Here is a 25,191-nt window from a genome sequence, read left to right on the forward strand (position 1 = left end):
CAGAAATAGTTTGTTGGAGGTAATTTTCTTACTATCGTTAAGTGGTCTGAAATAAAACTTGTTTTCTTTGCATAAGTTGGAACTTCTATTCCCTGCTGTCGCGAGCATTCGAGCAGAAGATAAGATATTACATAATTTATTTGACTTATTTTCATAGACCTTTATGTATTGATGTAAAATTGGACATAGTTTTTGTTTAACAAAAACTTAAAGCACCTACTAATCTTAAGCACCAATTCAATTTAGATATTAAAAAGTATGCAAATTCTAAATTTACGAATATTCACAATCAGTTGTGATGTGACATATACAGGGTGTCCCAAAAGTCAACGTCATCCCTTAAAGGGCTGATAGGTCAGCTCATGAGAGCCCAGAATATCACAATATGACCTTAGTAAAAACTCGATAATTTTCGAGATATTGACACTTTTATAAATTTGCTGAAAATCTACACCTTGGATCAGTTTTTTGCGTGCCGCCGGTACAAAAATCCATATTTTTAGAATTTGTTTGGTGTTGCATGACCCTGTATAGCCCTGCTATTGATCGCAGTAAAAAAAATATCGAGTAATGCTAGCTAAAAGCTGTATGTTTAAAAAAATCACGGTTTTCAAAGTCATAAAAGGTAATCGTATTTTTTTATAAACAACTTTGACTCTACATACTGTAAAAAAAATATAGCACGCAAACCTGGCACCTTATTTGAACAGATTGCTCATTTAATGCAGTTTCCAAAATGATATGAAACGTTGCTATTGTTTCAATTAACAAAAAAGTTATTGCTATTTTAGTACAAAACGACCTCGATGTAAAATTCTTTGAAGGAAATTTATCTGACTGAATTTATTAAGGGTTAGTCATGTTGGAATGAGTAAAAGTAAAATAGGTGTGGTATTTTGGCCTCTCATGAGCCGACCTATCAGCCCTTTAAGGGATGACGTTGACTTTTGGGACACCCTGTATACCGAAGTTTTGCTTCCAACAAAAAATATACCGGTATCTAATGTAGATAGCTGAAATTTATCTGTTTCTTTTTGTCCAGATAAATTTCAGCAGCTTTTTACATTTACCTTATTTTGTTTGAAATAAACGAAATCATCCTTTGACTTCCAAAAGCACCTAAATATTCACCAATGAAACAATAACAATGATAGATATTGTCGTTGACAGAGGCATAACTTGGGCATAACATTCCTTTGAAGCCTCCAAGCGCCTCCGTAGGGAGACGGTAGCATTATCTTCTCAACCAGCCAACTTGGAATATTGTAGTCCCAAAGCAATTTCACCTTAATAATGCAGGCTAAGAAACTTAAGTATCATATCTTAGCAAAAAAATAGGTTTATAATACACTTTCCGCCAAAAACGTGTTACTGAAAAGAAATGAAAAAAAGTCCTGAGGCTTAACTTCAAGTCTAGTAAAGAATTCACATTGGTACATAGGTATATGTACCTATGTGAATTCTTTACTAAGTAAGGCTTACCTATTCATGGCTACATTATCTACATAGCTATCACATAAACCAATTTCAAAATATATCAGGTACATTTTGAGGGCACATTTAGTTTAGGTACATATCTAGAAATATACTGATATATATCGTTACTTTATTGGCAAAGCCTCAAATATTCAGGCCAAACACGGGTTCCAAACTAATTAAATTAATTCCGAATGCCACATACCAACTACTTGAAACTGTTAATTAAAAGGGGCCCATAATAGAAAACTTTGTCACGTGAGGAAAACTCCATAAAGCCATATGATGCGCGATGTCTGTTTTCGACTACATAATAATATTAATAGCTGTTTTAACCTCAGAACAAGTAACTTCAGGAGAAGTGGAATACTCATAAATGTTTGTGTAAAAAAACTATGAATAACGGTGCGCGGTGTCGCTGTATTGTTATGTTTCTATGAAAAAGTGGAGTACACACAGTGGGATTTTTTCAATATTACCACGGATTCCAGTAACGGTGTAAAAATATAATAAAATAAAATTGACTATCACTGAATGTCGTAAAAAAGGAGGCCACACAATTCGCCAAACTGGTCCACTTTGATTTTATTATTTTGGAAATTCGCGGAAAATATACTTGTTAGGTACACATAATAGTTGCCCGTTGATCTATCAGTCTCATAACCCTTTGAATACGACTGCTTTACCTCCCGATGCGGTAGTAAAATCATTTCACAAAACCAAGGAACGTAAGTACTTCTCTAACGACAAGCACCAAACCAATTTGGAACCACAAGTTATAGTACTTAACTCAAATTGATGGTCCCACCGGCAACTCGGCACCTCTGGATGTTGAAGCACTAGGCAAATGTGATGTATTTATTAAGTGTTTTTAAGCTAGTTTAAAATTCGTAGTTCGACATGGTGAAATAGTTTAACTGCACGTATCACCGTCTATCAGTGTTCTAAGTCTTCTACGAAGGCCCACTGCCACAGCTGCGTTAAATTTGCTACTTTCATTTCACACCACACCTCGCTCAGACAAATCTCAGTCCTGCCTCCTACACCTTACGGTCCATGTTGCTTCAGTGGGTTATTCAGCAATTTAGTAACTAAGTTAGTTTGAAGGGTGCAACCGGGTTCTGTAGTAATTTCTATAATGATGCCATTATTTTCTCTCACTTAGCTTCCATTTCAACTTGTATGGTCAAAAGTCTCTGGTAGAATGAAATTTGCATAATGCTGTTACAGTTTTCAGGACACCTTTGAGCGTTGTGTTTTGTCTGGGATGTTAAAAAAGGTTTGCGCTTTTTTATGATGTGTGGTATTCCTGGAAACACGAGGCACTTTTTAAGCTATAAAGAAAAGAAAACGTCAATAATTTTATTTACTTGAAGCTTAATTTATTTTACTTTTATTAATTAAATAATACCAGTAGGCACTGAAACTCAGTAGGTATTTTTTCAACCCAAAGCATTTATTTTTTATTGTATTTTTTTTTGCAAAAAATGCTTAGACATTTACGCAATGCTTTCGTAAAGTATTCTAGTTGGAATATAGTGCAAATGAGGGTCTCTTTGTACAATTAGATAATGATTCACACTCGACTAGACCGTAGTGCGAGGCTGCGAGGGTTCGTTTGCCCTCAAAATACCACATATGAATTTAATGTTTCTTTTCTGAATATTTGCGGTTGCCCGTTTCATTTACGTAAGTAGGTAGCGTTTTTTTGATAATTCTTTTTGGTACCTGATCCTCCGAATTACTCACGATGTTTTTTTATACAGGGTGTTGCCCTATACTCTTTTTGCAACACCCTGTATTTGAAAACTAGAATTAAAAGAAAGCCGAGCGGTCTTGTTTGTTTATGAATTGAGTTACATAAATAATCTAATTAGGTATGTTTATTACGTTCAAAAGACATTTCACCTTTTATGAGGAGTGTAGCGATAAAATTAAACAAAGCCGATTCGTTAAGTTACACAGGATGTTGCAAAAGCAGCAACCCAGGTGCGCCGCACATCAATGTGTAAGTAACAAGGGATACATCACTCGAAGAGGCTCTCATCCTGTAGTAGGTACTAGTATCTATAGCGAACTTGTTTTGACAACGATTTAGGTAATTTGCCACTAATTACTTCGTAAATATTATTTCGTTTTGACTTCGCGATTCGCCCCCTGCACCTAACCACCCACTAACGCAAACCTTCCACCCACAGGGTCGCAACGGCAAAGGCTCGATCTTCGTCTGGGCGTCCGGCAATGGCGGCCGAGAGTACGACAACTGCAACTGTGACGGCTACACCAACTCCATCTGGACGCTGTCCATATCCTCGGCCACGGAGCGCGGCGAGGTGCCCTGGTACTCCGAGATGTGTAGCTCCACTCTAGCTGCTACGTACAGCAGTGGGGCTATTAATGAGAAGCAGGTGAGGACTGCTACCCTAGCAGGGGGCTCAGAACGTGACAACATTTTTCGTCGTGCTCGCTCTCGAGGCCGCGCGATGTGATATATATAAATGCGCGATGTGATATATATAGATGTGTGATATGCAAAGCTTTTGTCACGTCTTGATGTGAGCTTGTCTTGCGTGAAGCTTTAGATAGCGAAATTTTAGTAGAATTTAGCAGGTTGTACAGAAAGGCTGGGGACAAAGTGTTCTGGCGCTCGTTGATGGGGCTAATAAAAAACAGGGAAAAACAGAGACTAACTGAGAAAAAGCTGGAATTTTAGCTGGGTGACTTTCCCTGTCAGGTACCTTGTCAGGTATAATTAGTGAATCAAAAACATTGAACTTAGTATTTTACAGTCGATCACTGAAACTATTTCACCCTATAAGGATACCTGTAAAGGCTGATTGATATTGATTGGTGCTGTTTGTGATCTCTGTGGAAGCTTTTTGGCTAATGAAGATAAGGTGCTTGTAGTATACTCAGAATACATCCTGTTGTTTCAGAGCCGCAAACAAAGAGCGGAAGGATAAACTTTTTGCCTTTTGTCAGTAATATTTCAACTGCATTTCCAATGGTAGAAACTTTTTCGCTGTTTCGCATTCTAATTGGATCAGTCGTACGTACATTGACTAATTAGTGGTTGTCACTCCAGTATCCAGCTAAACCCAATTAAATTGGGATGAAGGATAATTCCCGTTTCTCTTTGCTGTCTAATGGCGCTATATTTAAATTTTACTTTTCATTATTCAGCTTAATTCCCGACTGGACTTGCAGACGCTCTTAGTGGGGAAACTTTGAAATTAAATTTTGTTGGTCTGGGAACTTCGGTGCTTTCGGACTTCTTTAAACGTTGCGTTTATTTGTAGTTTTGCAAGTTAGTCAGTGTTTTAAACACACTCACCTTGAATTCGGCAGCCTCAAATGAACACACTCGTATAGGTGTAGGTTTATTTTCAATATTTTTGTCCGTAAGCTTCATAATCATTGTCAATCCGTAATAATCCACCAAATCATAGTAAATGGTCCACGTCACAGGTTACGCTCCTTAGGAGTGGATGATTACGGGCTGATGATGCATTGATAGTTCCAACAGTTGTTTTGTTCGTTCTTCGCTTTAGTCAGTGACCCACCAGCACTTATTTCTTTCTTATTGCCCCCCTTCACCCCTCTCTTCCCCCGCAGGTGGTGACCACAGACCTGCACCACTCGTGCACGGCGGGGCACACCGGCACCTCGGCCTCCGCGCCCCTCGCCGCCGGCATCTGCGCGCTGGCGCTCCAGGCGAATAAGGATCTGACGTGGCGGGACATGCAGCATATTGGTATGTGCTTTGTGGAATTGAATTGTGGTTAAGTTGTTAAACTGAATGACTTTCCCAAAGAAATAGACTCGCAAATAAACGTGGTCATTGGCGTCAGTCGCTGACTGCCCAGGGTGCACTGGACGTGTATGAAGGCATAGATGATGACGCGTATGATGACAGGTCTAAAAAAATATTCTACATAAGATGCTTCTTTCTTGCATCTCGTAATGTGAAAGTGTATGAAATGAAGTGCTTGAAAATATGTAATTTTATATACTGAAAAGTCCATATGTACCTACAGAGCAACATCTGCCGACTGCAACTGTATTCTTGTTGATAAAATTCCAGCATGTATAAAAATATTATGTTTATTTGTGTTACCTAGCATATAAATTAATGAAACTTTAATAATAATCATTTGTTAATTCGGTGTCGTTGTGGTAATGTAAAACCAATAGGTACGAATACCTCAATATTCATAATAAAATTGAACACATCTTAATTAAACAGCAATAGAGGTCCCTATATCGGTCATTTCCGATTGTCATTGAGCCTGATGGGAGATCGGTGTGCGCTGTGGCTCCCCTAAACGTAAAGGTATCATTAGCCGCGCATACATTTTCACCGGTCAACCAAAATAATGGCCCATGGCTCCATCCTATTGTAAAATCCAATCTGGTACCGACATTAACTCCCCCGATTTGCTCCCAATTTGCATACAGACTGCCAAAGTTCGCAAAATACGGGGAAAAGTACCTCATATCAATTGGGAATATATTTTCAGTTACTTGTCCCATAACTGCCGTATAGTTCCTCTATAATAATACTTTTAATGAAAATTCACGAGCCAACTCCAGCTGCGTTTAATTTGCAGCCTCATCCAGGCCTTGGGGAGGGTGCGATACAAATTGCACCTTCTGTGTCAGTTAATTAGGTCGTTTCTGGTCTGCGTCTGGGACTCTGCCGTATTGGACATAAGTCACGGTGCAATGATCCTATGAAACGCTTGATTTAAGTGCCGACTAAGCAGAACGGGGTATTCTGAAATAATCGACGTTTCAGACCGAGGTTACGAAGTTTCGTGCATATTTAGGGGAGATGTTAGTTTGGAAATCCATAATGTTTAAACTATCCGACATGAATACCTATAAACTAAATCCAAAAGTTGTTAGTTAACGGATTTACCTAGATATAATTTGATAGCTTCCGTAGGTTAGGTACCTATAACATATATGTATGGGATTATCTATGGGAAAATCTTAGATGAAATGGGGTTCGTGGAAAATACTAGTAGATAGGTATGCTATAATCATGTAGGGTGTGGTTATTGGAAATATCTTAGCATTATCAAATTAGAGCTATAGATTTCAGAAAAATACTAGGAATTCAGGATAGATTTACTGTTGTCCTTACCTGGGTATAAATTCGAAGTCGATTGGCAGTGAGACCCGCTTTGCGGTATTAAAGGTTAAACCACCGGTAGGCAGGGCTTATTTAGCGCCCTGGATTTAATATTATTATCCTTGGGCTAGGTTCAGGTATTAGAAGTAGGTTTTACGATATTCTAGATCAATCTAAATGGAACAGTCCTTCTCATGATAAGTTTCAGTGAAAATTTGTGAGTTTTCAGATCGATTTCATAAAACTTCACAGTCTTTGGTAGTTCATATTATTTGCGTAGGGGCCGTCCATTAATCACGTGAGGTCGTTTTTCTCATTTTTTGACCCCCCCCTCCCCCTGGTGATATTTGGTGAGGTTTGGGATCAACCCCCCCTCCCCCCCCTGGATCACGTGTATTTTTTGGAAGTCTATGTAAAGGCTATTTTTATTATTTGACTACAAAAAATATAACGAAAATTGCGTTTTGAATTGAAAAACATTTCTGTATTTGCAATAAATCCTATCTACCGTTCAAAATTTTGCGACGTTAAAAATTTCGGTTCAGCAATACCTAGTGCTTTTTGAAAAAAAATTAATACACGTGATGTCTAACGAGACCCCCCCTCGCCCCCTCGTGATGTTTCGTGAGGTTTTCCGTAACCCCTCCCCCCCCCCCCTTTGAGCCTCACGTGATTAATGGACGGCCCCTTACGTAACAGTTAAGAATTTTATTAAAATGTTCTATGATGATTTTTAATGTTGACATACGTGGCTTTTTAATTGACTACGAAAGGAGGAGTCAATACGTCTGTTTTTTTTTAAACGAACTTCTTTTTACTTTTGATTGTTTTCCTATATTATGAAACATCAAGACTATGGACTTATCCATACTGCCGAGTTATCCGATACCGGTAGCCGTATCGGTCCAACTATTGTCATCATGCACATTTTACCGCTACCCACGGCGGTAGCGGATAAAACTTTGCGGTTTGTAGAGGCCCTAACCCCCATTTCTCTTCCGCAGTGGTCCGCACGGCGCGGCCCGAGCGCCTGAGCTCCGGCGGCGAGTGGCGAGTCAACGGCGTGGGGCGCAACGTGTCGCACTCGTTCGGCTACGGGCTACTGGACGCGGGTGGCATGGTGCGACTCGCGCGCGCCTGGCGGACCGTGCCGGCGCAGAGGAAATGCGAGCTGGCCGCCCCGCGCCCGCAGCGCGCCGTGCCGCCCCGGAGTCATGTCACGCTGCAGGTATGTCACACGCACTATATAGATATGCGAAGCATATGAGAAAGGGTTGTCCGCATTTCTCAAAGGCTAGAGAGCTGAACTCAGCGAGGCAATACTAATCTTACCGGCACATCGTAAACCGTAAAGAGCTGATCGAAGCGAGGCCATACAAACCAAACCCGCATTTCCTAAAGGGTAGAGAGCCAAGAGAAGCGAGACCATATTATTATAAACCAAACCCGCATTTCCTAAAGGGTAGAGAGCCAACCGCAGCGGGGCAATACTAACCTTGCCGGCACATCCTAAACCGTAAGGAGCCGATCGAAGCAAGGTCATACACCTCATCCCTCTTTTTTTTCTTCTGTCAACCAGGCGTTCGCGAGATCGTGGTAAAAGTAAGGCGATCCGTTTACGTTACGCTCATATGTGATGTGACCTTTAGCGTGGCAGATAAGATGTCAGTTACTGACTGCCTGGCAGGGTAGGAATTATGTATGTCACATATACAATCTTGATGGTGATAGGTATTCACTGTTCCACTACACTGCACATAACACTGCAGAAATTAGCGCGCAGCGTTTTATGGTTTACCCGACCAAAATACTTTATGTCACAAACATGAGAGTTTTTTCAATACATCTATTGCAATAAATTCATATTATTTTTGTATAACCATAGGTTTGTATTTTCGGCGGCAAACTATTTCAATTTGTTTGTTCAGTCGAGGCCATTTGCGCTGACAGGGAAATCTATTTTGTAGTTTCATCCATATCCATTAGTCAATGTAGCGCAATACGCCCGTGGCAGGTATGGAATCACAATATTTACTGGAGATGTTGATATATAAATTAGATAAGGTAAAACATGGAATTCTGCCTACACATTAATTTATAAATAAAGAATTTTAAGCCAATTTTACGGAGTTACGGATATCAGACAGGAGGTACCTACTTTTACGGTTAGTGAAAACACCCTGAGGTAACCTGTACATCTAGATATTCTAGATATGTACTCTAGGTGCATTGTACTCATCCAAAAACGGCCATACAGCTCGCGAACTACTCGTATCACGTGAGTACAAAAATATACAGCGAAAAGTCCTCTTTTTGCGAGTCACTTCCGACTACCCCTTTGGGGATTACAGTCGTGACCATATAAATATTATGTTATGTTAGGTAAAACACAGATAGTACCTATCATTGTTTAGAAATTTCATGAAGCCCAAACTTTTTATTTACAACTTTTGTTCGTGTGAAGTTCAGATAACAAATGAATGTTTTAGAATTGTTACCGCGTATGCCCTAGAGGGTAGAGTTCACCTGAACATAGTATGTTTTGTTTATATCATGGAGTTTACAAGACCATATCATGTATAGGTAGTAGGAACTCCATTATCATCACTAGCTAAAATATTATTATCAAACCGCCAACACTACTGCTGCGACTTGACAAGCCAAATTCGTCCTTATCACCACATATTGCTTCAGCTACATAAATACGTGCTGCGAATCTGAAACCCGAGCTATACCTGCTAGGATCAATTTACCTTCAGACGTCTCCACGCCAAAACGTCTTCCTCCAACTCGCTGGTGTTGTATGATGTAGTGCGCTGGATCCATAAGGCTTCATCTCCAATTGGCAAACAGTTTGACGCCGTCTGCGTAGGTGTACTTCACGCATCACGCCCTTATAGGCTGCGTGTTAAGCTGGAAATCTCAGTTGGAGTATTTCCGAATTAAGAAGCAGCATATTATTTTGTTAGAATGAGATTTCATGGTTTATGAAGTAATCTATGCTGGATATAATGTAATGTCACACGTGCCTATCTGACGCACCTGAATATGAGTTATTGCTACCCTTAGAGAACATGACTTCACGAGTGATGCGAGTGCATTGCCAATCCGATTGCGCCGATGGCAATGTAGTCTTACTATGAAGGCCTTTGTCCATCTAACGCCTCCACTCCTCCATCTCACGCCTCAACTCCTCCATCTCACTTCCCTCTCCTCCCCAGCTGGACGTGGGCGCGTGTCCGGGCGTGAACTACTTGGAGCACGTGCAGGCGCGCGTGTCCCTGTCGGCGTCGCGGCGCGGCGACCTGCGCATCACGCTCACCTCGCCCGCCGGCACGCGGGTCACGCTGCTGGCTCCCAGGTACGTTGTACACTCCTCCACAGCTGGACGTGGGCGCGTGTCCGGGCGTGAACACGGCCACCCGACCCCAAGCTGGGCAGAGCCAGTAATATGGGTATCGGACAGCTGATACTCGTATATCTACACAAATGCATAGATAGATACATATACTAAATAAAAAACACCCAAGACCCGAGCACAAATATCTGTATTTATAAACAAAAATATCTGCCCCAGCCGGGAATCGAACCCTGGGACCTTCTGCTTAGCAGTCAGGGTCACTAACCACTACACCATTCGGTCATCGGTGAGGCAGGATCCCGGCGGGCCTTGGTGTGTAGACACCTCAAAGGCGAGTCTACATTAGTGCGTTGCGTCATCGCACCGTCGCTGCGTGGTTTTCCATAAGTAACTATATTTTTTATGACGTGATGCCCCATTGACGAGTCGAGGCAAGATTTAAGGTTTTTACACACCAAGGCTTTTTTCTTAGTGTGTCGGTGACAACCACGAGATATTAGAGCGCGTCTAAAGTTTGTGTAATTTAGGATAAGCCAACCAGAATAGCATCAGTCGGTGACGGCCCACGGTGCACCGTCATCGTCAGTTGATTTGATACGCCCTTCTATCAAGACCCTTTATCTCGGAATCGAGAAGATAATAAATTGGCTGAGATAACAATGTACACACAGAAGGACAGACAGACATAACGAATCTATAAAGACTTTTTGCGATTAGGCTACGGTACCCTAAAAAGGAACTTAGGTAGGTACTCGAATTTCAAGATGAAACACACCTGATGAGATTTTCCTTGTAGAACCCGTAATTCGATATATCTTTGCTGCTGCGTTGTATTTTGCTTCAATCACCCCGAGTAACGAGGGAATTTGATCATACGGGAAGAAAATACAGACATACATACACACTCTTGGGTGGGTATAATTTATTTTAATGAATTCCTTATTCGACAATACCGTAGCAAAAATACTTGTTCAAATTATCATTGTTTATACATAGTGTGATCATAACATGAACACAAAAACAAAGATAGTACTTTACCACTTTGATAGTACCAGCTAATACTTAAAATTTTGACGATTAATTCGATAAACAATATCTGTAAACATTTTTTTATTTTAAACATTTATTTATAAAAACCAATTACAAATGTACATAATTTCATGAGCACTGTCCTCTGAACTAGAAAACTCTGTATTTCAGAGGATAGTTCTCTTCCAGTGATGATCATTCATCATCATCATCATCATTAGCCTATGTCAACCCACTGCAGGATATAGGCCTCCTCCATGTTATGCCAAGTCCCACGGTCCTGTGCTACATTCATCCAGTTTGTTCCAGTCACTCTCCTAATGTCATCGGACCAACGGGTCGGCGGTCTACCGACTGATCATTATTGGTGAAAAATTATTTCTAACATGCAGAAAAAGGAAAGACTGTTTTATCTTTAACATAGTAGTTATTTAAATGATGATATAGGTAGTATTAAAATCTTCTTGGAAAAAGTACCATTAAAAGGGCATATTACTGCGGGCACTCGCTTAAATTGCCATTAAACGCATTTATTACTGTCAAGCTTCCTGTTTGAACGGCTTTTTCACGAAAATTATTGCTATTTTTCCTCAAATTTATATAAAAAAACACATATTTATTAGCCTAGGCCGTTTGGTAAAGTATGTTTTCCCTTCGCGTTTTCCCTTTTCGCCTGAAACTGAATAGCAGGCAGAATATTTCAACGCTGAAATTTAGCATCACTACAAAGGCTTATGAAATTTAATTTTGACATGCTATCCTAGAGAACAGTTTCATTTGAGGGGCCACAAAACAAACCTTGACCTAGCGACATCACTCAAAAACTGCTTTAATAAAGAAAGGCCCTCGTTTTTATTCCGTGCTCTTCTGGCTACAACTAATTAGGGAAAGTTAGTTAGTTGAGTTCCACAGTGTAGGTACCTGGGATATTATACATTTTCGTCCTTCTCGACGTAATAAAATACAACAACATTTAAGCGAATTAGCTCTAGTATAATGATTTTATTATACGGCGTTTTTGAGAACTTTGTCAAGTCCGCTTTACGTACGTTTTTATTTCCTTTAGCTTTGTGCAGATCCACTTGTCCCCATTCTTGCATCGCGGGGTAATAAATTTTAAAATTTACGACCCATGAATTTAAGTCTGGTTTTTGAACATGATATAGGTACCTATCCAAGTGTAAAAAATCATATAATTAAAAAGAGGGGTGTTTAACATATCAGTGTATGTCCCTCTACCAGCGTAGCTCCCAACGGGCCGATTTTTCTTTAGATTTTAAGGCAATTTAGCTAAGTTTAACCCACTTTATATACAGGGCGCACGACTCGTCCCGCGCCGGCTTCAACTCGTGGCCCTTCATGTCGGTCCACATGTGGGGGGAGGCCCCGCTCGGCATCTGGCAGCTTGAGGTGTCCAATGAAGGGCGATATATGGGTACGGATGTTTTAAATTACTTGTACAGGCTGTTGGAAAAGTAGTGAGTATGCTAAGTCGAAGGTAAGTCAGGGAGTCAGTCGGAACAGTTTTTGCTCCTCGACATTCGATTCGCGAAAAATAAATTTTGTTCTTTATTGTAAAAAGTCATGTTATTACCAAAGTCTCTATGGAGAAGCAAAGTCGTCGAGCAAAATTTGTTCAGAATGATCTGCTGAGTCACCCCCTTTTGACTTATTATACCACTTTTGCAACACCCTTTAGGTTTCCTAACCTCCTTACGGCGATTCTGCAAAGACACATTCGATGTTCAAAAGCCGCGGTGTGCGATTTCAAAATTTTCCAGCATGATTTTTATAACGACCTATATTAATTAACCTGAAGTTAACACGTTGTTGCCGTTTGATTGACTCGCCACATTATCCATGTCCACATCATAGGTCGGGCGACGTTGCAAGACTGGTCTCTAATCCTCCACGGCACAAGCACGCCGGCCGCGAAAAACGATCCGATTCCGTTCAGAAATCCGATTGTGAGGAACAAAGGCAACGCCACTCGACCCGTCATGGTGCAACAAGGAAGGAAGAATAGCCGCGGAAAGCTCATACCCATAGTCCCGACCTACTCCGTCGGGCTAGTGAAGCGAAAGAAGAATAAGAATTCGAAAAACTCGAATAGAAACTCACAGAAGTCGAAGCAGGGACGGCCGGCGACACGGTCTCCGCTCGAGAGCACTACGGCAAAGGCTGCCGTGTCGACAGCAGCGGATTTGAGCCTCAATTTGCGAGGGGAGCTGGCTGATCCGCTGGCAGACGCGAGAGGGCGCAAGATGTCGAACCTTTTCGAGCAGTACCCGAAAATACAAAGGATATACCCCGCGCCGCTCCAAGCGAATGGTACATCCGCCGAAGTAGAAATGCATGATTGTGTTGTTCTGTTTTTTTATGATTTTGTTGTGTAGTTTTCGCCTGCAACGTCGATTCGCCTTTGTTTTGAGCTCTCTGCATGTCGTGTTTTGATTTAACCGAATTTTGTTCCATAGTTCAAGTTTGTTTGGCGAGTTCACGCCGCGTATTGTATTTGGATAAATTAAGCGTAGTCTTTGTAGAAAGTTTTCAGTTTTAGTTTGTTGTTTTATGTTTTGGCCGTTGTCACATTTTGATGTGTTTATTTTGTAGTTTAATGCCTAAGTACCTACCTACGTAGAATTAGTTTGGAAACGTTCATTCGATGAAATAAACTCCAGTTTCATCATCATCTCTAATATCTACAAAAAAAAATCTGTGCATGTTTTAAAAAAAACTAGAACATAGATTAGAAAAAATACAGACATGGCATTATTTATTTATAACTCTTTTTTTCTACGCAGCCGGACCGCTGACCCAGTGGGAGCTAATATTCTATGGGACGGAAACACCGCCTCATGAAGAGAGTGTGTCGCAAGAGAACAATTCTTTGGAGCCAAATCCTGAGAAAGCCAAGCCGTGGAGCCGGCCCAAGGTGGAAGAAGTTCCGCATAACGCCATCGAAGATGACATGGCGCTAGTGTGGCACGATACTCATACGGTAATTAAAAATATGTTTTTTATCTAGTCTCCTGCCGAGTTGCAGAAAGAAACTTTAACCTAATGTCGGCATTAACTCTATGTCTGTCTCTTTCTGTCCACATATGGTCAAAGCAAGGCAGCAATACAAAGTTAAAGTCCCTGTAGTCATAATTCATTAATGTGCATCCCGTAAAATAATATTCTGCGATTCAATTTTATCTATCGGTTTCACTTTCCATTGCTTTATGTTAGGCAGAATCAATGCCTAATAGATTACTCGTAATTGAATAATTATTGGAATTAATACCATAATTGAGGATTATAAGCCAGTACAATTTAGATATTTAATAGAGTAGTTTCCTAGTTTTACCTCCATAATATAATTGCAAAGTCAAAATTTTAATAGTTTCAGCTGTTTCGGTTCCTCTGAAAAGGTGCTCTAAAAACAGCCTTCGGTGAGCAAAAAAAGAGCTATTATTGTCAAAATACCATTAATAACAATGTTGATAAAAACTTTAAATTATTTGTTAACTTCATTAACTTTTGAACTTTTGCAAATCGACAGGCAAAAGCATACTAACCTAAACTGCATTAATTTATATTTGGTTCTTATATTTTGTCATGGAATATAGACAAAAAATACGAAATATAAATCATCTAACAATACTTTTAAAAAGCGCTCTTATAAGTCAGTCAGTTAATGAAATACACTAGTTGAATAATAAATCTATCGTTTAGCCAATTGGACTCTTAGGTACATATTATACCGTCACTTGCAATAAAAGAAATCGTAAAAGTAAACATTACTTAAGTAATGTTAAAGTTTAAGCATACAATTTTATGTAGCTTAGATTTTATTGGTCGTCCAGACTGGCCTGACTCGTAAACTGTGAAATAGTGTTAAGCGGTGCACTTCTTTGATTAAACTAGAATTTTCTATGTACTCTAGTTGAGATCTTTTATTTAATAGCTCTGTTCAATGTTTATGTATTTTTTACTTTTATTTAGATATATAGATTTCCTTAACCTTAAGTGCCAATTTCTCCATTCTCGGTTAGAGGATAACCAGGGAGTAGTGGTTAACTTTTGACACATCTGTCATGAATTTTATATGGAGATGACGTTTAATTTATAAATAAATCCCTGTCGGTTAGATAACCGACAATGGAGAAATTGGCACTAAACGTTAAACATTACGAAACCAGTGGACATTCATCAAAATTAAAGCTTATCGACCGAAACCATCTCTACACACTGTCAATTTGAGTCACAATTCTCACCATCTCTCATTTCACCAGGTCCGTGACAGCGGCTTGTCAAAAGCGGCCGAGAGCGAAGCGTCCACATCTTCCGGCTGCTCCACACACTCGCCGCAGTCTCCCCTCCACTGCCTAGGTTTGTCACTTCTACTGCTTCTCATATCTATGGCCGACGCGTTGCGCAGCCGACCAATCAGAGCGGCGGGCGCGGAACGCAGACAGCCACAGTTTAAAGTAAGAAAACGCGACTGTGAACTAACTGCTAGCTTAAGTACCCCGAGGTGTTCAAGGCCAGCCAGAGCGCCATGCTTAACCCCATTGAACAGGTCGCCTAAACCGGTGGCGGTTCTCTAGTATCTATGGTCAAAACACCCTGTTGCGTGAGAGTGCGCGTTTCTAAACTTATAACACAACTGATTATTGTTAGTTCTTGCTTGCATGACGGGCATTCTTACGCAACAGGGTCTACCTACTATTGTGATTCAAGGGTACGTCCGAAGGTAATGACTAATGTAATGTTAGTGACTGATCGGCGACGCTATTCGATTTGATTTTTAAATTACGTAGATGTATTTGGTGTAAGGGTTTGGATGGGGTATTGTCAGAAATTGAGTCTGACCCGACTGAATATGAATGTGAGTTCAATCAGTTTGTGTGAGCTGTGTAAAAAACATTTATTTTGTATGTGATTGGAAATTTTAAATTCCGTAGATACAGTAAGTGTCTGTTAGTTACTTATATAATTATTGGGGTGAATGAGTCTATTACGCGCACGTTCTGAAATTGCACAAAACGTACCGATAAAAAAACTTGCATTATCTATTACGGTATTTTTTTATATGTGCGGGACTTCGCCCTTACTCTGATACTACAAAAAATTAAATAATTTGTCACTTACATTATTTTCGGACCATCCCTGTACGTATGTAGTTAATTTTAAATGAGGTTATCGTGTATTAAGAATAAGTACAACTGTTATCCAATAATTATTCTTAATTTTAATTGAAAAGGTTTTCTCTCCCTTTTCATACCTATATTATTCTTATTAAGTTTTTTTACTGTAGTTATCACAATTAATAACGTAAACGCAGCTTTTAGCAGAAAAAAATTTTAACTGTTATTTATTTAATACAATAAGAGAGTCTGGATTTGTTTGCAATAGAATATGTATGGTGTAGGGTACTTAATCGTTTTACAAATTATGTTTTTATTACTTACTTCGAAAGTACTTATATTTTTAGAGACATCGTACCCTAGTTAGGTGAATATTTGCCAAGTCACTACCCTTAATTTATAAACCCTTACTTAATGAATTGTAAATATGCCTAATCAAAACAGAACCCTATTGTAATGTTCAATGAAGCTAGAAAATCAAGTGCAATTACCTATGATATAGAATTGTAGGTAAGTTTCTTTTTTAACATTATGTCTCGAAAATTGTAAGTACGTCCACTCAAAGTATAACACACATGCGCGTAAATTATATTATATGTCATTTTTTAAATTTCTGAAAGACCTTAAAATGAATTTGTTTTACCTATTGTATCTTGTTTCGTACATCACTTTGTCTTCATTTATTTATTATCTTAAAAAACCTAGAAATGTCATGAGAAAAGTGTGTGGTAGTTAGTTAGAAAAAAATACGAATATACATATCTGTTAATATAAGTTCAATGTTTTAATTTACTGATTTTCGGCCTATTATAAATTCATCTACTTACCGAACTTGATTTACGAAAATTTTATTACAAATATAAATCATTGTTTAATATAAATAATTTATTGTCATAATTTAAAGGTAAATATATATTTATTGTTAACTGTTCTCATTTCCTTACTAAAGAAGTTTAGTAATCCTTCCTTTGTCTGTGCCACTAAACCCATAAGGTCATAATTTACTAGTAAAATGTATCTTATTATAATTGTAATAGCGTGTACTTATATTTAACACAATTCATAATGTGGTTGTGATGTTAGAGAAGGTTGCCAATCCATCTAGAATAGTCATAATAATAATAGTAAGTGTATAAATAAATAATAATAAAATTATGTTTCGGGATAACAATTTGGAGACTTGTACAAATTTGCTCACGGTAATGAAATAGGTATTTAATAAATTAAATGACTGAATGGTCAAGCTTCCATCAAATGGTAGGTAAATATTATTTGGAAATGCATAAGTTTAAGGCCCTGTTTTACAATGTCTGGATAACGGCTACCTGTGAGATAAAAGACATGCCGTCACTGTCTTAAACATAATTACAGAGAGTGACAGCATACATTTTATCCCACACGTAGCTATCATCCAGACATTATGAGACAGGCCCAAAATGTGGTAAATGATCATAATGATGTCCACAGTACCATAAGCAGAACATTGTATCGGTTTTTAGCAGCGTCGCAATTTTTTTTGAATAATATTTAAATTGTGAATTTACCTCTACACTACAACAAGTAGGATATCTGTCATATTATGCTTTCGAGACATAAACTGGTAACTCAACCCTAAAATAAATAAATAAATCTGGGTCCTGCAAGGTTTGTCCTTTGAAATTAATATCAAACAAATTATCCATAATTTCATTCTCATTATTACATAAGATAAGCTAATTATAAGATATAATGTGTGTTCGTTATAGGTAATATATTTAGGTAGATTACGTACTGCTTGTACATAATAATTATTCATTAAATATTTTTACCTACCATTTGAAGGAAAGGAATCCTTAAAAACCTTAGTTCAGTTACCTAGTACCTAACGCAACCCAATGATGTACCTATTTATTAAAGTGTAAATGTTGACTCATAATTTGTATATATTGAACCTATGTGAAACGAAAAATAATAAAACCAATCTTTTATTACAAAATTTACTCCGTATTTCATTTTGTAGGGGTCTTGTCACTGATCTTTTTTAGTCATATAAATAAAGTTAAACTAAACAGCAGTTAGTCGCAATTTTTTGTCGTGTCTAGTTTTTAAGTTGCAATGTGTTGTTAACTCTATGTTGCTTTTTTATTTTTAATTCTGCATGCCAGCAAGCTTTTGCTTCTAACCTGCTTCGCTTAATATCTAATAAAAAGTTACTAACCGTTATCTCAATTGAAATTGACTGCATGACTTCTTTCTGATCTCAACTTAGTGATTATTTTGTTAACTTAGTACGTGCACGTCTGTCTGTGTTGGCGATAGTTTTTTTACACAAAGTTTTTAAATACTTTGTTATTATTAGAGATCAGCGACAAGGCTCTGTTTTCTTCACCTTTGACTCCTCTTTTATACCTCAAATCATAAAGGTCAAGACTAGAGCTATGCTACAAATAATAGCAAACTTAGTAATGTAGGAGCCAAAATCCTATAAATTTTATTTAATTATAAAAGAACAATTCAGAAAACAACAGTGTTTAAAAATAATATATATATTTTTTTTTTAATCTAATTCTATATACTAACCCCCTTATTCATAAAAAAGTTACTGAACGGATTAGCTATTGAACTGTTTTGTCACTCTCTGTCAAAGAACAAATTGTTCTCTGTCAGAGAGGGACAGAACAGTTCAATAGTTAATCCGTTCAGTAACTTTTTTATGAATAAGGGGGCTATTGTTTTGTCTAAGCTTCGAATTCGATTCTCATAAAATTCAGTCCTTTCCTTTAAATCTCATTGACAGCAGACGCGGCCAAGAGTAAGATAAAACCATACTCTTCATTCAGCAGCTCATCTTCCGCATCTCTGGTTGGCTGGAACTGAACCTGCATGGAGGCTGCATACGGTGCTGGTGGTGGTGGATCCAAATCATAAACTCCTTTTTAAATATCAATGTTCTTTTTTAGAATGCTCCAAGGGTATGCACTTATTCGGAGGGCGGTGCTACAGAAAATGTCCAGAAGGGACCTACGCCAGCGAGGTGTTGACGGAACGAAGCTCGAGGCGACGAAACTTCACGTATCTCGAGGTTGGGCCCAAAAAGAAGAGGTTCCCCTTGAGCAAGACCGAAGCAGACGACATGGAACAAGGACAAGTCAAGTCTCCTCTGATCTGTCTCCCTTGCCATTACACCTGTGCGGCCTGCACCGGCCCCCAGAACTATCACTGCCAGACCTGTCCTGAAGACGCTCAACTGGTGAACCAAACTGATACAGAGTTAAAGCTCTACTGCTATCCAAGCGCAGTCGTCCCTCAGATCACTGAAGCCAATTGGCATTACAAAATGAACGTATTTCTGTCTATAGCTCTGTTTGTTGCCAGTTGCATTTCTTTGTACTGCCTGCTGACGGTTGTCTTCAAAAAGTTTGGTTGTTGTCGCGGTAAGTATGACTCTAACTTGATGATGTACCATAAAGTGGCGCCAGATGACAAGTCTATATCAGCGATGGAAGTCGAGGATGAGATTCATAAAGCGCTGGGTGAGTCTAGCGATGATGAATCTGAGGATGATGATTTAAACTTATAGCATCTAATGACTTTTCGTCCAAACTATTATAAATTGATCGATCAAACTTGTGTTAGTGATTAACAAATTCAGGGCTCGTCTTGTGATATTGTGCGACTGTTTATTTTTCAAATGACTAAAGTAGCAACTTTTAAGTATAGGTATAGATTTAGTTGATAAGTTTTGATGAATCCAAAGAATATCCATTGCTTTTTTTCTTTCGATTCATCTTCTGATTTCCGACATTCCATTAATTTTAATTGTAGTTTTATTATACATTTTATTTTTACACCTTTCTGCCTAGATACTTCTAATTTCCTAAACCTTTAATATTCCTTATTTTTGATGTTACTACGAAACAGAAGTAAGCAACCTTCAACTTAGTTACCAACATGATAAAATCTATAAAAGAGATAACGATGCCTCATAAATCTTCAAGCCTTATGATATTTTCACCCTAAATTCCTTCCATAACTTGAAGTTATAAAGTCATATTTCATCGAACAAACTAATAGTTCTTTGTTCTTAAAGATGTAGGTATTTCTTTAGACGACCGTATAGTATAGTGGTGATAGTTTGGGTTTTCTCTAAGATCCTGTGTTCGGACAACGCAGTACAACTTAACACTTTGGAGACCTTACAATTTTTTTACCCCAACTGAGAGTAATCGAGCAAAAATTAAAACTGCACGTTGAGATAAACAGGGTCTTCCAAAATTTCTATAGTCAGCCGGACTGGGGTGACTCACCTCGTTATTCTTAAATAAATTTCCAAGACCAAAAAATATGGATTCCCTGTATAAAAACGTACGGTGTTTTTTTCAGTTATGTTAAATTTGTACTAATATGTGGTTAACAATGACGAGTTGAGTCACGACTTTTTGGATGTTGAGTCAACACTTTGTTCAGCTTAAAGTTTTCATTATGATAATGCAATGCTATCTACTTACAACCTGTGCTTTGAACAACATCTATAAATTTTTTTCTCCTTTCAGTATTACCAGACGCTTCAGTAGGTACTTACTTTATTCTTTAATTAAAAAGGAAGTCTTCAAACAAAATAATTAACTCTCTTTAGCTAGTAAATGTACCTTTGTAAGTTATTGATCCAGAAGTCATAATATTTTTAAGTTAGTAAATAATCAAAGTTGGTGATACTCAATGCAAGTTATAAACAAATAATGTGTATTTTTATATCAAAATAACGACGCGATAGGTAACTTTTACTCAACAAACGGATACGTTTTGTGTGTCAAAAATAAAAAATCTGTTACTTTTCATTTTTAACTCATCACATATTTTACTCATTAGTAGATAAATTATTTACAATAACGGGGATAGATTTTTTTTCAATATTCCTTGAACAAATAAGTTGATTAAAAAAGAAATGTTTCTACAATTTCCTTTAAATGTGTTTCCGATTCATTTGCAATCATAATTATTGTTTACTCGAATGCTCATTTGCCATGTTGCAGTAAGTGCTGGGAGTGTGTATGGATGTGTGTGTAAATATTTGCAATGTAAATAAACGAGTTCCTATTTTTATCGTTGTTTCATTATTCATTAAGCCCTTTTAAACCTATGATTAAAGAGGAGTGTTATAAATTTAACGTGTAGGTGCATATAATATGTGTGTGTATGTGTCTGTGGTAGATTAGCGTAGCTCCCAAACGGCTTTACCGATTTTGAATGAGTTGTTTTTGGGTCACAGAACTCACAGGTATTGTAATTTCGAGTGTTCTTAGGTTCTTAGCCCCATTTTATGAAAATCGGCTTAGCCGTTCAAAAGTTATGCAATGCGAGTTTTAATGTTAAATGTAGGGGATTTTGGTGAAAAATAGGGTCATTTGGTGTCGACATTTTGTAAGTGGAACGAGTGTATTATGTTGTTTTTAAAATCAATTTATTTTTATTCAGAAAATTCTGCCCTCTTTCAATTGGGGCACAATTTATTCCGGATATCAAAGGGGGCCATTGCCTAAAAATAAGCACTTTTGAAGTATCGATCAATACTGTTAATGTATCGAATAATGGTAGAGTCGGCTAATAGCACAAAAAATGGGGAGAAAAAAAATATTTTTTTATAAAAAGTATTGATAGGCACTAACCTGTTTGAACTGTATGTACTGTATGAACAGAAAACGTTGAATACCAGTGGGAAGGAAATTCTGAGTAGACCACTCATTTATGTTGTGCGTGCACAACCTTGGGAGAGGCATATGTTCAGTGGGTAACCACCACCGAAAATTAGCAATTAACAATCAATTGTCAGTGTCAATTGTCAAATATGACGTAACTTGTATAAATTTGAAAGATATTTGACAGGCGTGCGACGCTGCATATGGATTGTTAATTGCTACTGTCACGGTTGTGGTTTGTGGTGCGGTACGGATGATAAAGAACTGATGGTGCATTTAAAATGAGGAGTCTTCGACAAACCATATTAGGTAGGAATGATAGTAGTTACAGATGTTGGGCGCTTGGAGTAGTGAAATGAATAACGCGTCGTGTCTTACTGTATAGAACTCTCTTTATTCAGTAAAATATTAACATATTTATTTATGAAGTTTCTGGAATGCGCTATGACGTAAACATGTCAATAAAGTCTAGTTTGGCTATCTATTACATAGAAGGTATGCGACTTGAGACGTATGTTGTTTAAAGATAGTATTACAAATATTTATGGAATGCATCGTAATCTTATCGTAATACGTCACATGCTACAAAACTTATATTAAACGTCTGATATCACTTCTTCCAAATGCCGTGTGCGGCGGGGCTCCAAGCCCTGCCCCCGTGTCCCGCCGACCCCTATAATGTGGTAATATCGCAAAAATGCGAATTTCCGAGGGGAGGTGAGGCCCCCAAGTATTTCTAAACGTTAATAAGAAAACGTTCTCTTGTTGCAATAGAATTTTGTCATCATTATTTTCGCAACGGTTGTCATGGGGAATTTCGTAATTTTAAGCTAGATTTGGTTCATTTGTTTTCGGCTTCGGAATAAAATTAGAAATGGAAATGGTGTGGTTAAGTTGATATACCTAGAACTAATAATAAGTAAAAAGAAGCTCTAACAATAAGCAGATAGGTAATGTTGTAGAACCTGGTCCACTTCATCGTTTTTTAAATATTTGCGACATTTGTTCGTGAAACTTTTCCTGAAATAGGTAGTGGTAGTTCTGAGAAAACATTTTCACGCTATTCTTTGTACGCCTCCACACTTCATTCAGCTGACTGATATGCTATACATACACGTGCCATGCTGAACAACAAAGAACTATTTATAGCTAACTATTGTACAGGGTGGTTTATTGATATTATACTCAAACATGTATGAAAGATAATTCAAAAGCGTGCTAGACGCGGATGCTGACGAGCGGGCCGTGCCCTTAGCGGGCGCGTGTCGTCTGCATAGGTACACGGACTCATAATTACGGTAAGTGGTAAATGCTATAAATATGATTGTTGTGAATCTCTAGGTAGGTACATACCTATTAGGTTTATCATATTAGCTGGCTACCTATATAATATTACTTACCTACTTATATGGATACGCCACCACATTATTGATGATGCAGAAATACTTTTTTCATAGTCAGAGTGAATTCTGGCGTCAGCACACCTCTTCAACTCAAATAGAATCTTTATAATGCTGAACACGTCGCAAACTCTAGGATTTACAACCATTCTGAAACAAAAGTTCGCTTTTGAACTAAAAGTATGTGTCACCTACTCTAGCAACCAGTCTTATCGAGGCTATATCTCAGCCTACCTAAAGATCTGAAGAAAAGAAAGAAAATACATTAATTTGTATTACCTACAAAGTATTTTGGTCAACGAACTATACCTAAGTTCATTGATTTAGGGCATTTCCGCTCTTTTAAGGTAAGCGTCCACCTTTCGGCATCCTACGTAACTGATGCTAACGTTATAGTAGATGTGTCTAACTGCCTCTGTGGTCTAGTGGTAGAAGCTTCGCTTCATGACCCAGGGGTCCCGGGTGCGATTTCCGGGTGGGGCCATCAATTTGTGTTTCTAAATTGTGGTTCTAAGTTTGGTTAGGACATAGAAGGCTGATCACCTGATGTCCGAAACAGTGAAACGATCCATGCTGTCGGATGGGCATGTAAAGCAGTCGGTCCTGCGACTAGCTCTCTCCAGTCGTGTCGGTCAATCCGTCCCATTGGGTTATGAGAGTGATGGAACAGAGAGTGCTCCTGTGTACTGCGCACACACTTGGGCACTATAATCTACTCCTGCGTAGATGGCTGATCTCAATTGAGATTGGCCGCTGTAGTCGAAATTCGGCTATCGGAGGAGGAGGTTATTATTATTAGTAGATGTGTATGGTAAGAAAAATAGGTTCCAATCTAATTATTGATTTTATTTCTTTAGACATTTTTATTCCAAGAAAATACCTAAGTAAATAAAGTTCAGAACTCAATGCAAGTCGTGCCAAAAAATATACCACATCACAAGTCATAGATTCTCCGAGGGGCTGTCAACACTCCAGCTTTGGCGAAGTAAGCAATTTAAAAATTGGCAGCTTCTAGCGTTCCGAAATCTGGATATTTATGGTCCGTCCACTGGGAAGACGAGACGTGGCGAGGTTCAAATTGATGCCCAATGCATGGCCAATGAGGATTTTCATATTTTGGATTAATCTTATTAGAATGAGTAGTTTTATACACACGCGAACAATGAAAAAGTTTCAGTGATAAAGCACTAAATTACCTACTTATAAACGGAAAAGGCTAGCTTAATAACGTCGCCGTCTGCAATATGAAGTACCTTTAACAGCGCGTCAGAATAGGCGGGTGGGTGAGAATTGTCCCGTAGGTTAATAAAAATAGAGGCGGTGATAGTATAGAAAACTATATCTCGCATCCGTAAAGTTTCAGCACCCATGCTGCGAATGATCGACCCAGTTTCCATTTGAAAAGAGTAGGAAATAGGAAATGTTTCCATATTCCTTCGGCCATTAAAAACTGCACTACCAATTCATTGCCGAAACGAATGGAGTGGAAGAGCATTTAGAAGTGAGAGACCGTCGCGTTCCTGCGCGATATATTGGTATAAATGTCAACAGTTTACTTGTAGTTTTCTGAGCAATATTGTAGCAAGTGCAGTTGAGTCATCGTAGTTCGCCTACTGGCTAAAGCCACTGTAATAAAACACGGTGGGTTATCAGACATATCTGCTGTGGCAGAGTGGCCTAAACTGTACAGTCACTTTAAAAATGTTTATCTATAATTTGAATTCGACATTTGGCCACTAGTAGAAAAGGTCTTAAGTTTTTATACACTAGGTTGCAAAAGTGCTACTCTAATCAAAAAGGGGGAGACAGAGGAATTTTCAAGAGTTGTAGAATAAAAGTCGTTTACAATGACCTCCAGAGTCATTTCTTTTCGGCTTACTATATCACTTTTCCACCTGTATAGTGAGTGGACTGCAGCAGCACGGCCCAGGGGGTCATTCTATTATACGAAAAAGGATGTTTCGGAGCGCCGCTGCGC

At 38.4% G+C, this 25,191-nt stretch overlaps 1 protein-coding gene across 6 annotated transcripts in view; it reads left to right on the forward strand.

Annotated features, from left to right (window-relative positions):
• The window catches only part of LOC105386056 (furin-like protease 1), a 184,638-nt gene extending 164,770 nt beyond the window's left edge, over positions 1 to 19,868 (forward strand). For all 6 annotated transcript variants that reach the window (XM_048628533.1, XM_048628536.1, XM_048628537.1 and 3 more), the window contains exons 8-15: positions 3,675 to 3,884; positions 5,092 to 5,230; positions 7,618 to 7,841; positions 9,835 to 9,974; positions 12,320 to 12,438; positions 13,808 to 14,004; positions 15,284 to 15,380; positions 19,078 to 19,868. In XM_048628533.1, the coding sequence (XP_048484490.1) occupies positions 3,675 to 3,884; positions 5,092 to 5,230; positions 7,618 to 7,841; positions 9,835 to 9,974; positions 12,320 to 12,438; positions 13,808 to 14,004; positions 15,284 to 15,380; positions 19,078 to 19,697 (1,746 nt within the window). In that variant the 3' untranslated portion in view covers positions 19,698 to 19,868. The remainder of the gene's footprint in view (positions 1 to 3,674; positions 3,885 to 5,091; positions 5,231 to 7,617; positions 7,842 to 9,834; positions 9,975 to 12,319; positions 12,439 to 13,807; positions 14,005 to 15,283; positions 15,381 to 19,077) is intronic.
• Positions 19,869 to 25,191: the final 5,323 nt, after the last annotated feature.

This window comes from Plutella xylostella, chromosome 21 (genome assembly GCF_932276165.1).
Source record: "Plutella xylostella chromosome 21, ilPluXylo3.1, whole genome shotgun sequence".
In the NCBI taxonomy this organism is placed as follows: Eukaryota; Metazoa; Arthropoda; class Insecta; order Lepidoptera; family Plutellidae; genus Plutella; species Plutella xylostella.